At 58.2% G+C, this 13,315-nt stretch overlaps 2 protein-coding genes and 2 non-coding genes across 11 annotated transcripts; 2 read left to right on the plus strand and 2 right to left on the minus strand.

Moving 5' to 3' along the window:
• The first annotated feature begins 1,428 nt into the window (after positions 1-1,428).
• On the plus strand, positions 1,429-4,472 carry GAMT (guanidinoacetate N-methyltransferase). The gene is made up of 6 exons (XM_040240192.1): positions 1,429-1,672; positions 2,664-2,809; positions 2,928-2,991; positions 3,276-3,343; positions 3,547-3,657; positions 4,126-4,472. The coding sequence occupies exons 1-6, from the start codon at positions 1,492-1,494 to the stop codon at positions 4,264-4,266; spliced, it is 711 nt and encodes a 236-aa protein (XP_040096126.1). The 5' UTR covers positions 1,429-1,491; the 3' UTR covers positions 4,267-4,472.
• Positions 4,458-11,090, minus strand: NDUFS7 (NADH:ubiquinone oxidoreductase core subunit S7). 8 transcript variants are annotated; one of them, XM_040240190.1, is made up of 9 exons: positions 10,701-10,735; positions 9,222-9,328; positions 9,071-9,104; positions 8,125-8,193; positions 7,639-7,756; positions 6,258-6,437; positions 6,129-6,175; positions 5,562-5,650; positions 4,888-5,051 (listed from the first exon to the last, which is right to left on the minus strand). In XM_040240190.1, exons 4-9 carry the CDS (start codon positions 8,184-8,186, stop codon positions 4,954-4,956), a joined length of 594 nt encoding a protein of 197 aa, XP_040096124.1. In that variant the 5' UTR covers positions 8,187-8,193; positions 9,071-9,104; positions 9,222-9,328; positions 10,701-10,735; the 3' UTR covers positions 4,888-4,953. The 8 variants fall into 8 exon arrangements, with proteins under 8 accessions (XP_040096119.1, XP_040096117.1, XP_040096118.1 ...); XM_040240189.1 differs by lacking the exon at positions 9,222-9,328 and having other exon boundaries at positions 10,701-11,090; XM_040240187.1 differs by having other exon boundaries at positions 9,071-9,328; positions 10,701-10,741.
• On the minus strand, positions 10,981-11,054 carry TRNAN-GUU. The gene has a single exon. It is a non-coding gene; the product is annotated as a tRNA-Asn (tRNA).
• A 96-nt stretch (positions 11,091-11,186) lies between the features above and the next one.
• TRNAF-GAA lies at positions 11,187-11,259 on the plus strand. Its single transcript has one exon. It is a non-coding gene; the product is annotated as a tRNA-Phe (tRNA).
• Positions 11,260-13,315: the final 2,056 nt, after the last annotated feature.

Below are 13,315 nucleotides of genomic sequence, written 5' to 3' on the forward strand. Positions count from 1 at the left end.
CCCCATGGATTGCATCACGCCAGGTTCCCTGTCCTCCACTATTTCCCACAGTTTGCTCAGATTCATGTCCATTGAGTTGATGATGTTACCTAACAGTCTCATTCTCTGTCGCTCTCTTCTCTTGCCTTCAATCTTTCCCAGCATCAGGATTTTTTCCAATGAGTCAGCTCTTTGGTGGCCAAAGTATTGGAGCTTCAGCATTAGCCCTTCCAGTGAATATTCAGGATTGATTTCCTTTAGGATTGACTGGTTTGATCTTCTTGCAATTCAAAGGACTCTCAAGAGACTTCTCCAGCACTATAGTTCAAAAGCACCAGTTCTTCTGCACTCAGCCTTCTTTATGGTTCAACTCTCACAACTGTACTTGACTACTGGGAAAACCATAGCTTTGGCTGTATGAATCTTTGTTCAGACCTCAGCCTCTCTGGGCCTCAGTTTTCCCACATGTTCACTGGGATATGCAAAAGGTTTGGCAGGGATGGAGTGTTCCAGACTCACACCCTGTGTGCAGACAGGAAAAGGGAGAGCCTGGAGGACATCCCAGCTCCACTTGGGGCCAGGTCCCAGAATGGCAGGCAGAGGACATAGCTGACTCCCAGGCTGCCCTGGGACAAGACAGCAGGGGTGGGCTGTCCTGCCTACTGTCCTGGGGAGGAGGGTCTGGCAACTGCTGACTGCTGGGGTGAGTGTTTCAGTCCCAGCGCTGGAGGCCTCTGTGCCCTGAGTTGCTTATCAGGCCTCTGGGGTCTCAGGTAGCATGGGGGAGTGATATGAGCTCAGGAAGGGTGGTCAGGGTTTGTTCTGGGTCCCTGCACCCCTGCACTCACAGTCGTAAGGTTGCCAGCTTTGCCTGTGGAGTGTTAGTTTCCCCACCTGTAAAGTGAGGAGGGATAAGGGAACTAACTCCCTGGTGGTCCAGTGGTTGGGACTTGGTGGTGCTTTCACTGCACATCCCAGTTTCAATCCTTGGTCAGGGAAATAAGATCCCATAAGCCATGTGGCACGCCCAAAACTAAAAATTTAATAAATAAGATAAAAATGATGAGGATAAAGAAGCCACTGCAACACTTCTGAAAGATGAGTAATTGTAAACACTAAAGTGCGTCCAACCCTGACTGGAAAATCCTAAGACCTTCACACTCCAGCAAGGAGGGCTATGTTGATGCGGTCGGTGGTGACAGATGAGGAAACTGAGGCAGGAAAGCGACAGGGTGAGGACCTCGAGGGCTCCAGTGCCTGGTCTACCCGCTAGGCGCTGGAGGTTTCGCGAGAAACCGTCGCGAGGATCCGGGACCCACCGAGGGCCGCCTTTTCCACCGCGGTCGCTAGAGGCCGCTCGTGCCGCGGCGCAATGAGCTCGCGCCCGGTGCCCTGAGCCGTCCGTCCCGCCCACCACCCGCCCCGCCCCGCCCCGCCCCCTGCCCAGAAGGCCCTGCAGGGACGGGGCCCTGCCACTCCGGAGCTTGCGGGGTGCGCGGTCTATCCAGCAGCATGAGCTCCCCCGCCGCGACCCCTATCTTCGCACCCGGCGAGAATTGTAGCCCCGCGTGGCGGGCTGCGCCCGCGGCCTACGACGAGTCGGACACGCACCTGCAGATCCTGGGCAAGCCGGTGATGGAGCGCTGGGAGACCCCCTACATGCACGCGCTGGCGGCCGCCGCCGCCTCCAGAGGTAGCCCGGCCCGGCGAGCGGGGCCGACCGAGGCCAGCCCGCTTTCCGGCGACGCGGCGGAGTCTCTGCGCCTTTTTTCCTCGCCCGGAATGTAGGGCCGCTCGCAAGGGCAGCGGGGTTGTCCTGGGGGTTGCTGCGGGCGCCGTGAGTACCAGGAACGCCCTCTCCAGGAGCACCGTCGCCCTCACTCGGGGATGGGGGTGAATCGGAGGATGGGTCCTCAGGCGCGGAACTCAGCGCCCCGCCCCCCCCCCAACCCCGCGCGAGGCCGAGGACGGGGAATAGCAGCCTAGAGAGGTGCTGCCCAAGCCCACGTGGGGACTTATGCCTAGGAGTCGCGGGAGGCCCACCTCAGCTAAGAATAGTTCCGGGAAAGCTAAGGCCAGGAGACAGCTGTTGGAGGTGGCCCTGCACCAGGTGTCAGAGCCCATGGGGTGCTGAGGGATCCCCACGACCCCAGAGGCTGTGCGTGCCGCCTCTGGGCCTCTGTGTCCCCATCTACCAAATGGGCACAGCCAGCGTCCCTGCTTGGTTAGGGTGTTTCTCTCTGCCTCCGTCTTTGACCCAAAGGGGATCAATCCCCGCCCTCCTCTGTTCCAGGCCTGGGCCTTGAATCCTGGTTCTTCCTTGTCCTTTGTTGACTTCACTGTTGCAGGGCTTGGGGACTGCCCAAATCGGCAGATAAGCACCCTCAGTGTAAACAGCCTGGGCCAGGGCTCAAGGTCCAGGGTCTGCCCTGCTCCCTGGCCTGGCCAGCCCAGTAGTTGTTGTCCGTGGCCTCCCTGGCAGGCCACCCTCCCTGGCTACTGGCCCGGGCCCACACTGTTCCCTCTCAGAGCTGCTGTGTTCTGTCCCACCTCTGCTTTGCTGTGCTGCCCGGTCCTTGTGGCAAATGTTTCTCCCCGCCAAAGCCGTGCCCCTGTGCCCCCTCCTCCAGGTAGCCTCACCAGCCCCACCCTGCAGGTAACACCTGGGCTCTCTGTCTGCCTAGGGGGCCGGGTGCTAGAAGTGGGCTTCGGCATGGCCATCGCAGCCACAAAGGTGCAGGAGGCTCCCATCGAGGAGCATTGGATCATTGAGTGCAACGAGGGCGTCTTCCAGCGGCTCCAGGATTGGGCCCTGCAGCAGCCACACAAGGTGCCTGTTTCTGCCCTTGGCCCCCGTCTTCAGGGTGAAGGCCCTGCCCCCTCCCTTGTAACAGATGGGAGTTCTGGGCCCCCTCTGACCTAGCCTTCTTTTTCTCCTCTGACCCAAGGTGGTTCCCTTGAAAGGCCTGTGGGAGGAAGTGGCACCCACCCTGCCAGACAGTCACTTTGATGGTGAGGGGCTCTGGGAGCTGGGGGGTCACTCTGCAGGGCCTGCCAGCCCCTCTGCCTGCTTATGAACCCTTGACATTTCACTGGGGCACAGAGCCAAGAGGCAGGCACAGACGGATGCATGTCCAGGAGCCTGGCATGCAGGTGCACGTACACCTCCCTAAGGACGGAAGAGACATGATGTGTAGAAGTGGCCATGGCACTTGGGGCCTCCCCAAGGCTCCCACTGGCAGCCCTGCCTGGTGAGGCTGCCCCCCCAACCATGTGACTTCCATCCTCCCACACAGGGATCCTGTACGATACGTACCCGCTGTCGGAGGAGACCTGGCACACTCACCAGTTCAACTTCATTCGGGTAGGGCCACTGATGGTGGAATGTGGGCTACCAGCCACAGAATGGAAGGCCAGCCCCGTGGGGGGCACCTGCTGTCCATGCAGGGGTCACCTCTCCTTCCACTATTCCTCTGACCTGCCAGGAGGTGGGAGGTCCACTGGGAACACCTCTGCCCACCCTCACATCCCTTCCTGACCACTGTTCACCCCCATCCCCACCCCCAGGACCATGCCTTCCGCCTGCTGAAGCCAGGAGGTGTCCTCACCTACTGTAACCTCACCTCCTGGGGGGAGCTGATGAAGACCAAGTATTCGGACATCACCACCATGTTTGAGGTGCCCCACCCCCATCCTGGGCAGTGACTCTGGGTGGGAAGGCAGCTGTGATCTGGGGAGGGTTTCTGGCTTCCGCTAGCTCTACAGGCTGATCTCCTCAGTGCCCACCTGTACATCAGGAGAGGTCAGTCTCTCCAGGCTGACATCTGGTGGCTCCCCCAGTCCCTGGGATACACGGATGCAGCCCAGAGTCCCCGCACCCCTCCCTCTGCCCTCCTGCACCCAGGCTTCTCTTTATTGGTCTGGCCACCTTTGTCTCAGGCCTTTGCTCACTTGGTTTCCTTTATCTGCGAGGGCCTACTAGGCGATACCCCCTAACAGCCTGGAAGCAGTTGTTAGAACACCTGAAGACACCCACACCCAGGCCTCCGACCCCGCCTAGCCCCCAGGGTACCTGGCAGAGGGGCGGGCTGCAGAGCGTCACCACTGCCGGCCACTCCCCGTGACCTGGCGCCTCCTTCTGGCCAGGAGACCCAGGTGCCGGCCCTGCTGGAGGCGGGCTTCCGGCGGGATAACATACGCACGCAGGTCTTGGAGCTGGTCCCACCAGCCGACTGCCGCTACTACGCCTTCCCGCGGATGATCACGCCCCTGGTCACCAAGCACTGAGCCCAAGGGCCAGCTGCCCACGCCGCCTAGGGGCCCTGGGTTTCGGGAACACCTACCCCTACTCAGTGCCTTTGTGACCAGAATTGAGGGCTCCAGCCCTCAGCCCTGGTCCAGACCCACGCCAGCCTCCCTATCCCTCTCTGCCAGAGGACGTAGGGATGAAATAAACGCTAATGCTGGTCTGGCCCATCAGCAGTGGGACACAAGTGTGTTTTTGCTTTTATTTTTCCTGCCTCTCCAAAGAATGGTAAAAGGAAAGAAATCTGCTACAAGCGCTTTTCGGAGCCGGTGGCTATTCCCCACTAGTTTCCGATCTCTAGTCCCGCCCTCGGCAGACATTGACAATCAATCACCGATGGCCCCCTCCCACCCTCCCGCTGGTGGGCACCTGGGGTCCTCAGAAGAGGCTGAACTAGGTCAGGGCCACACAGGGTGGCAGCTCCAAGATCCAGACCCTCTGGTCCCACCCAGTCAGGCTGCACCTCAACTCTCCCGTCATCCTGTTTCCTCTGACTTCACGCCCTCCCGGGGCCTCAGCTTCCCCCCACACGAGAGCAAGGCCCCGTCCTCCCAGCAGGTCCCCAGCCCCGGCCCACAGAGCACGCTGGGCGGGAGCGCAGGGAGGGTTGATCGGGTTTATTGACCGCCTCTTGGGGGGACGATGCTCAGGGCGGCCGGGCGCCAGCACTACCTGCGGTACCAGATCCGCAACCTCTTTTCCCGTTTGATCTTCTTCTGCAGCTGCAGAATGCCATAGAGCAGGGCCTCGGCTGTAGGCGGGCAGCCTAGAGGGGAGCGGTGCAAGCGGTGTCTCAAGCTCCTGACTCCTCCACCCAACGCCAGTTGGGATGGGCTTGGGGGTGGGCAGATGGGCGGAGCCACCCTCGGGGTCCAGGCCCACCCGCCAGACGAAATGAACCCAGGACTGGACCTCCAGGCCAAGATGTGGGTGGGGGAAGGCCTGGAGGGCCCCGCCCAGGTGAGCTGCCCTGTCCACGGCCCTTACCCCCACGTGACCTGGCTCTGGACCCAGGAGACAAGTATGGGCGGCCTGCTGACACCCAGGCCACACTGCTCCGCCCCCAGGACCCTTGCAAAGAGGTAGGGGCAGACTGGAGCAAGCTGAATCTGGGTACCAGGTAAACTCAAAAGACCTACAACCGGGGAGACCTTCCAGGGACAACGGGGGGAATGGCTGAGGTGTCACTCTTCTGGGACCCTAGGTCTGCTCATGCTTCACAGGGCGAGCCCTCTCAATGGGGGAGAGGGGGTTGTGTGTGCCCAGAGGGGCTCACCTGGCACATAGATGTCCACTGGAACGATGCGGTCGCAGCCCCGCACCACTGAGTAGGAGTAGTGGTAGTAGCCACCTCCGTTGGCGCAGCTGGGGGAGGGGAGTGGAGCTGTGAGGGCCTTTCTCACCACCCTGGCCACCTCTCTCCCCGCTCCCAACCTCCAACCCACACCTCTTCCATAGATATAGTGGGTGTACAACCCTGTAAATGCGCCAAAACCCACGGAATATTACACTTTGAAAGGGTGAATTTTATAGTATGTGGATTCTACCTCCACCAAGAAATTAGATGACAACACAGCCTTTAATGGCGTGGAGAAATAGGAGCTGGCCAGATGGGAGAAGGCTGCAGCACCCCGCCCCCGCCCAGAGCAGGACGTCCCTCCCATGGTCCTACCGTGGACACAGACAGGAACTGGACAGGCTGCTGGAGTGAGGGCACGACTGTCATGGGACAGAAGGGGACATTCTGGATGACCCCAGTGAGAAAGCAGCACAGAAAGACAGGAGAGAGGCCAGTGTGTCACCGGCGTGTGTGTCATCCGACCCTGCCCCACTGGGCACTCACCTCCCCATGGATACAACATAGCGGGGCTCCGGCATCTGGTCGTAGACCTGGAAGAGACAGGGGTCTGTGCGGCTCAAGGCTGGGGGGTGGGGGACGGGGAGTAAGGGTGAGCCTTGGGGCTGGGCCCACCTTGCGGAGCGCAGGGGCCATCTTGTTGGTGAGCGTCCCAGCCACTATCATCACATCGGACTGGCGCGGGCTGGCACGGAAGACCACGCCAAAGCGGTCCATGTCATAGCGGGGAGCCGCCATGTGCATCATCTCCACAGCACAGCAGGCCAGGCCAAAGGTCATGGGCCACAGTGAGCTCTGCAGGGCAGGATGGGTGGCCAGTGAGCAGACTGAGGGGCCCACCGTGTTTAAAGAAACTGGGAGATTTCACAAAGAAAAATCCAGATGCCTAGCCTTTCTTCAAAGATGACCCCTTAGCTCACAGTGACTACATGACCTCCAGACCCCCAAGGCATTCTGGATGCTGGTCACCAGCCTGAGCATGCTGCCCCAGCCCAGGACTGCCTGCCAAGAGGGCAAAGTGAGTTTGGCCAGTGGGTCCATGCTTCCCAGCAGCCATGTTACCAAAAAGAAAAACAAACAGAAAAGCCCCAAAACCAACTACAAATAGTTTTGATGATACAGTGCACATAACCCCAGTCTAACCTAAATCTGGCCTCCAATATGGCACATGCTGCTCTGGGTGCCCAGTGATCACTTCTGGCACAGATTTAGAGCCTGCAACTAAGCCCCTGCAAGGCCTTTTTCCCAACAGTGCCTGAACTCAAAGGGCCAACTCCTCCAGGAAGCCCTCCTGGATGCACCCTGACTTCCCTCCGACTTGTAGTGTCTGATTCCCACCACCCCCTACCCCCCACCACCCCAGCTGTTCTGTTTGTTTGTGTCCATTTTGGGATCTGGCCAAGGTCCCTGCTGCCCTGCAGATGTGCTAATTCAGGTGACAGGGCTGGGCCATCCAGAGGGCAAGGGCAACCCAACATGGCAGGGTACCCGAGCAGTGCCCACCATAATAACATGGCCACCCTGGAGATGCGGGTCTGGAGCGGCGTTTGCTACAGCCCTGCTGGTCACATGGACACTGTACAGTACCATCAATGGGGGCCTGTTCCCCAGTGGGGCGCCCTAGGGGCACTGAAAGGAGCCCGTCCTAGGGCAGAGGACATGTGTCTTAAGGAGACACAGATGAGCACGAGGGTACCCAGACTGTCCCAAGGCCAACATGGGGGGTGGGGTGGAAGTTAGGATATCTGCTGGGAAGGAGCTACTGTTTTCATCGCCCATTTCCAGTTAAAAACATGGGTTTTACATTAAAAGAGAAAAGAGAGGAAGAGAAGACAGAAGGACAGGAAGGAGGTGGGTCATCCTCTCTGGGAGGTGGGAGGGGGAAGGGCAGAGATCCTGAGAATCAGAGCCTCAGGTCTCCACACAGAGAGGCCTGGCCCACTCTGTGGCCACATGGCAGCAGGGGCCTGAGGGACAGAGACAGGGAGGGGCTCACCCGGCGCGCCCAGTTGATGAGGTCGTCCAGCTTGGCCACCACATACTCGCCCCGGCTGCTGGGAAGTGCGGCAGGTTTGGGGACCACAGCTCTGGCCTGGGATACAGCGGGCTGGGTGCTGGGCATGGACACATGGCATGGGGAGGCGTCAGCCAGGCAGGCGCCCCCTCTGCCCCCACCTGCTGCCCAGGCCTAGGGCAGGACATGCCTCGCTGCAGTCCCAGTGGGACCTTGTCCTCTCAGGGACTTGGTCTCCTTATCTGGAAAACAGGTTTGGCTGACACACTCTGTCAGGAAGCTCCTGGTCTGGACATGTGCAGCCATCAGCCTGGATGTGCAGGAGGGGGCTGGGCAGGACTCTGAGGGCAAGGATCCCTGGTATTGCCCCACTGGGTAGTGGGAGGGCCCCAGGGTTGCCATGGGCCAGTGCTGTGCCGGTGGGGGCGGGGTGGCTAGTGGGGTAGCTCCCGGGAAGGCTGGCCTCACCTGCTCGGGCTGTCAGCGGCCATGCTTGAATGGACCCCTCGCACCTGCAGAGCGGCACCCATGCCAGAGCTGTCGGGAGATGGACCACACATGACAGGGAGCCCGGGGCGCCTGCTGACAGGGTCACCCCGGGACCAGCGTTGGGGGACTGACTAGGGGCCAAATGTAGCCCTCCGCCTGTTTTTTGTAAATTAAGTTTTACTGACACACAGCCATGCCCGTTCACTTTCTTGGTGGCTGTGGCGGTTTTTAAAGAGCCGAAAACGTCCACTAACTGGCCCTTTGCGGAAACAAATCTGCTGATCCCTGGTCTAGAGAGTGCCTGCTCTGCATCTGAAATTTTCCTATTTTCCCTTTGCTTTGCATTATCTATTTTATTCTTAGAGGAAAAGCCTATCAAAATCAGCCCAAATCCACACCGTCCTCAGAGCCCCCAACTCCCCTCCATTAAGAAGACCCTCTCCTGGGGTTTGGGGGAGAATGGATACATGTATATATATGACTGAGTCTCTTCACTGTTCACTGGAACTATCACAACATTGTTAATCACCTGCAACCCAAAACAAAACGGTTTTGGTATTAAAAAAAAAAAAAAGACCCTCCCAAGATCTGCTGTGTCCCTGAAAGCTTGGGGCTGGAGCTGGATTTCTGGGCTTTGTTTGCACCAAGGGCCTGGCAGCCACCTGCCTTCCTGTCCCAAGGAGGTATGCACAGGGCTGCTGCCTGAGCAAATGCACTAGAAGCCTTCCAGTGTCAGGTAATGGCTGAGTTGAGGGCACGAGGGCAGGGAAACATGGGTCTGGAGGCCAGGCGACCCCCAACCTGGCACTGCTGGAGGACTCTCCCGAGTCTGAGGCACCCTAATGGCTCTGTCTAAGCCCCTCCCGGCCAGGGCCTCACTACTCTGGGTAGAGGGTCAGGATCAGAGCCCGAGGCAGGCACTCACCACACAGCAAGGATCGGGTGGAGCAGGCGGGGAGCTGCAGAGAGAACCACAGGGTGGAGGCAGTGAGCTGAGGCAGCATCAGAGGCCACACCGGCTGGGAGTGTCCAGCCAGGCATTTGCCTGCCAGGATCTAGCACCCCCTCTCTCTCACCCTCAGTCTATCTAGACTCCATTTAACAAATGTTTGGTACAGAGCGATCTTTCAGGGGACTTCCCTGGTGGTCGAGGGGTCAGGACTCCGTGCTTAGATTCTGCAAGCTGTGAGGTATAGCCAAAAAAAAAAAAAAAAGCCATCTTTCAGAATATGAAGCAGACACCAGACAGTGTCCAGTGTCATTCCTCTGTTTCCAATGACACAGTCCACACTGGAGGCCAGTGCTCCTTTGCTCAGGCACATTAGTGTCCCACACACTTGCCATGCTCTCTGCCTGGAGCACCCAGCCCTTCTTGTGGGACGGGTTTCAGCTCAACTGCCTGGGTCTACACTAGCTTCCTAGGCCCTCCTGATCCTGCCACATCCGCATGTTCTTGTGTGGTGCTCACCTGCCCCAGATGCAAGGGCCTCCCTGGCTTCCCTTAGTGTCTGTCATGGCCTTGACTCAGACTGACAGGTGTGTGTCAAGTTAACATATCCACAGACTTCAGCGAGGCTCCAGGCCCTGGCTGGGAGTTCAGGAGTTCCAGAGGCTGGGCAACTCCAGACTCCTGTGTGAGCTGCCTCTGTCTCTGTCTCAGCTTCAGCCCCCCAACCTGACCTTAGTTAGGGCTTTGGGTACGCTCACAGCACAGTAAATAATGCCCTTCACCTTCAAGGTGAAGGAATTCCAACCTCTGCTCCAGACTTAGCAAGAGGCTGCTGGTAAGGATTCAGAAGGCCGGCGAACTTGCACGGAAAGGAAAAACACCCATTTTATGGTCTACCCACGTCTTACTAAAAATTTGGCTTTTCCTTAGTATAGCCCAAACTACAGCAGTATTAGCAGGACATAGGCATTTCACCAACAGAAATGACAGTGGTTTCTTAACTACGCCACAGGGACTGCTGCCAACCCTGTGTAAAGGAACGTGCCCACTCCATTCCTTCAAGGACACAGCAGTTGGCAGACCCGCCACTAGACTCTGGCCTTCCAGGCATGACTAATGAAGCACCCGGACTGCGAACAGATCCCTGGTTCCCAGACAGTATCTTGACAGCTGTCAGTATACCCACTTTCCTTTACAATCCTGGGAATCCATCCTAGGCGCTTAATCGCTAATCGGAGGAGGAAAGGGCCCTGGAGCAGCCAGGGTTAGGACGCCTGCGCAGCGGGTGACCGACCCCTTCCCAGGGTGGCAGGCTGCCCTGGGTCGCGTTTCGGCCCTGCCAGGCCGCGTGACCTCCAGGGGGGGTCCCAGCCTCTCTCTGGGCCTCACTTTTCTCCCTGTCAGGGCTGTACCCACCAGCGCCGCCTCTTCCCGGGAATTTCAGGGGCAGCATCCTGGGCCAAATGTGGGCCCCTTCTGCCTCCCCCTGGAATTCCTCCCAAAGATTGCAGCCTGCATCACCCTCGGCCTCCGCTTGCCCGAGCGGCTGAGGGGAAAGTCTCCCGGAGCGACCCAAGCCCCGACCCCGCCGCCCCGACCCGCTCACCCGCCAGCGCCGCCATCTTGTCCTCGGCCTTCAGACAACCTCTACGGTCCGTCCTCTGTAGCGCTCCGGATGCCCCGGGCCGTCGCCCAAAGCGGCTCGGGTGGTGCGGAAAAACCGGAACTGGGTGGGGACGTTCCGCCTCTGTGGACGCCCCACCGCCGCGCGACTCCGACACCCCACGCGGAAATAGAAGAACATGGAGGTGCGGGCGGAGAGTCTTGGCAAAAGGAAGAGGGTAACCCACTCTTTTCTTACCCGGGGAAGCAAAAATTATAAGCCCCGTCCCTGGGTGGGCTCGAACCACCAACCTTTCGGTTAACAGCCGAACGCGCTAACCGATTGCGCCACAGAGACGGCGTTGTGGGTTAGTTGCAGGCGCGACCCTACGAGGCATGCGCGGCCCGCTTGGGCGGCCCGACCTACGTCTGCGTTCAAGCCGCACAGAGCGGGGCGGAGTCAGGAGGCGAGGAAAGGGCTTGCTATCCAGCCGAAATAGCTCAGTTGGGAGAGCGTTAGACTGAAGATCTAAAGGTCCCTGGTTCGATCCCGGGTTTCGGCAAAAGTTTTGGCGCTGCTAGCATCTTCTTCTCTTTGACTTCAGAGCTGATCCAGCTGCTCCCAGCTTGTTTACCAAGAATGTGTGGATGTTGACATTGGTTTATGCCAACGCGGGAAGGCTTGAATGGAAAAAGGCCTCAACCGGGCCCCCCCCCCCCGCCCGCGCCGCCTCGCCAATCCCCAAAACTGTGATTCCAGCCCCAAAGCACCGCCCCCTCCAACCTCAATTTCCAACGTATTTTAAGTGGTAGGATTAGAACGAATGCTAATTGTAAAAAGTCTCTGATGTATGTGTGTGTGCGTGTTTAAAATTATGTATTTATATTTGGCTTCATTGAGTCTGCTGCTGCACAGGCTTTTCTCTGTTTTCACAGAGCGGGACAGTATTGTGTCGCAGGGGCTTAGTTGCTCCGACGCATGTGGGATCTTCCTGACCAGGGATCCAGCCTGTGACTCCTGCATTGGCAGGCAGACTCTACCTACCTCTGGACTGCCAGAGAAGTCCCTCCTATGTGGTTTGTGACAATCCTGTGGGGCACCTGTTCTACCCATTTTATGTATAGGGAAACTGACTCTCAAATGGGGGAACTCAGGTGAGCAGCAGGGCTCCTCCTGGCAGGCGAGGACCAGCCCAGGGGTGTCGGGGAGCCTGGCAATAGAGGTCCGGGCAGGGGCAGGTGGGATCTGGCCGCCCTCACCATCCATCTCCAGCACATGCAGGAGTAAAGAGCAGGTGGGGCTGAGGGGAACCCTACAAGTCCTCAGTTCCCACGACTGGCCATGCTGTGGAGCTGGATTTTTGTTTTAAAAATTTAAATAAACCCAAATAAGCTAATTAATTTTAAAAAATGAAGACCCAGCACAGCCAAAAACAAACAAAAAATTTAAGGTGGTGGTGGGGGTCAGAAGGCTTCTCTGGTAGCTCATTGGTAAAAAATCTACCTGTCAATGCAGGTGTTACAGGTTCAATCCCTGGTCCATGAAGATCCCACATGCCCTGGAGCAACTAAGCCCTTGTGCTACAGCTACTGAGCCTGTATTCTAGCACCCGAGAGCCACAACTACACACGGGGCTCTAGAGCCTGTGCTCAGCAGCAAGAGAAGTCACTGCAGTGATAAGACCACACATTGCAATTAGAGTAGTCCCTGCTCCCGAAACTAGAGAAAAGCACACACAGCAAAGAAGACCCAGCACAGCCATAAATAAGTAAACTGTTGATTCAGAGAAAAGTTGTGAACATAGTATAGAGCTTGCTATGCTCAACACCCAGTGTCTCCTATTGCTAACGTCTTACACTCACGTTCACGATTCAGGAACCAATGTGGATACATCACCAACATGATCACATCACAGCCTTTTCAGGCTCGTTTTCTCATCTCCTAGTCCTGTGTGAGCCAGGCATCTGGGAACCAAGCCCCTAGCCCCACCCAAGCCTTCAGATGGTGCAGCCCCAGAGACCTCCTGAGACCACAGGGTGGCGCACAGGAGAATGTAGTTTCTGAACAGCAGGGGCCGGTTTCACTGCTGATGCAAGGCTGGATAACTCAGGCACTGGACAGGGAGGGAAGAGCCTGGATCAGGAGCCTGGGGTGTCCTGGGAGAACCTTCAAACAGGCAACCTACCAGAAGCAGGTCTGATGGGGCAGGGAGTAAACAGAGGGCAGGCAGGGAGGAGGGAGGAAGAAGACGGGGGTGGGGGTGGGGGGTGGAAGCAGGGTTAGAGGAGGAGCAGGGAGGAAGGCAGAGGGGCCAGAGGCCCAGGGAAGCTACAGGGCGGGGGAGGAGGGTGAGCAGGGGCTGGGGGAGGGGGTGCCCTGACAGGAAAGCCAGGAGGGAGAAGACCCGCCTGAGTTGAGGGGCCTTGACCACACTGCCCAGACATACATAGCTGATTTGAGATTCTCAGCGTGCACGCGTGTGCCCGGCATTCCTCGTTTTAATCAATTTCCGGAATAAATGATGATGGGCTTGAAGAGGTGCCCAAGTAAATGCAGAGAACTGTCCCCCCCGCTGCCCGCTTCCTGGCCCCAGGAAGCAGTTTTGTTGAAATATGCTG

This window comes from Oryx dammah, unplaced genomic scaffold, assembly GCF_014754425.2.
Source record: "Oryx dammah isolate SB20612 unplaced genomic scaffold, SCBI_Odam_1.1 HiC_scaffold_5, whole genome shotgun sequence".
Classification (NCBI taxonomy): Eukaryota; Metazoa; Chordata; class Mammalia; order Artiodactyla; family Bovidae; genus Oryx; species Oryx dammah.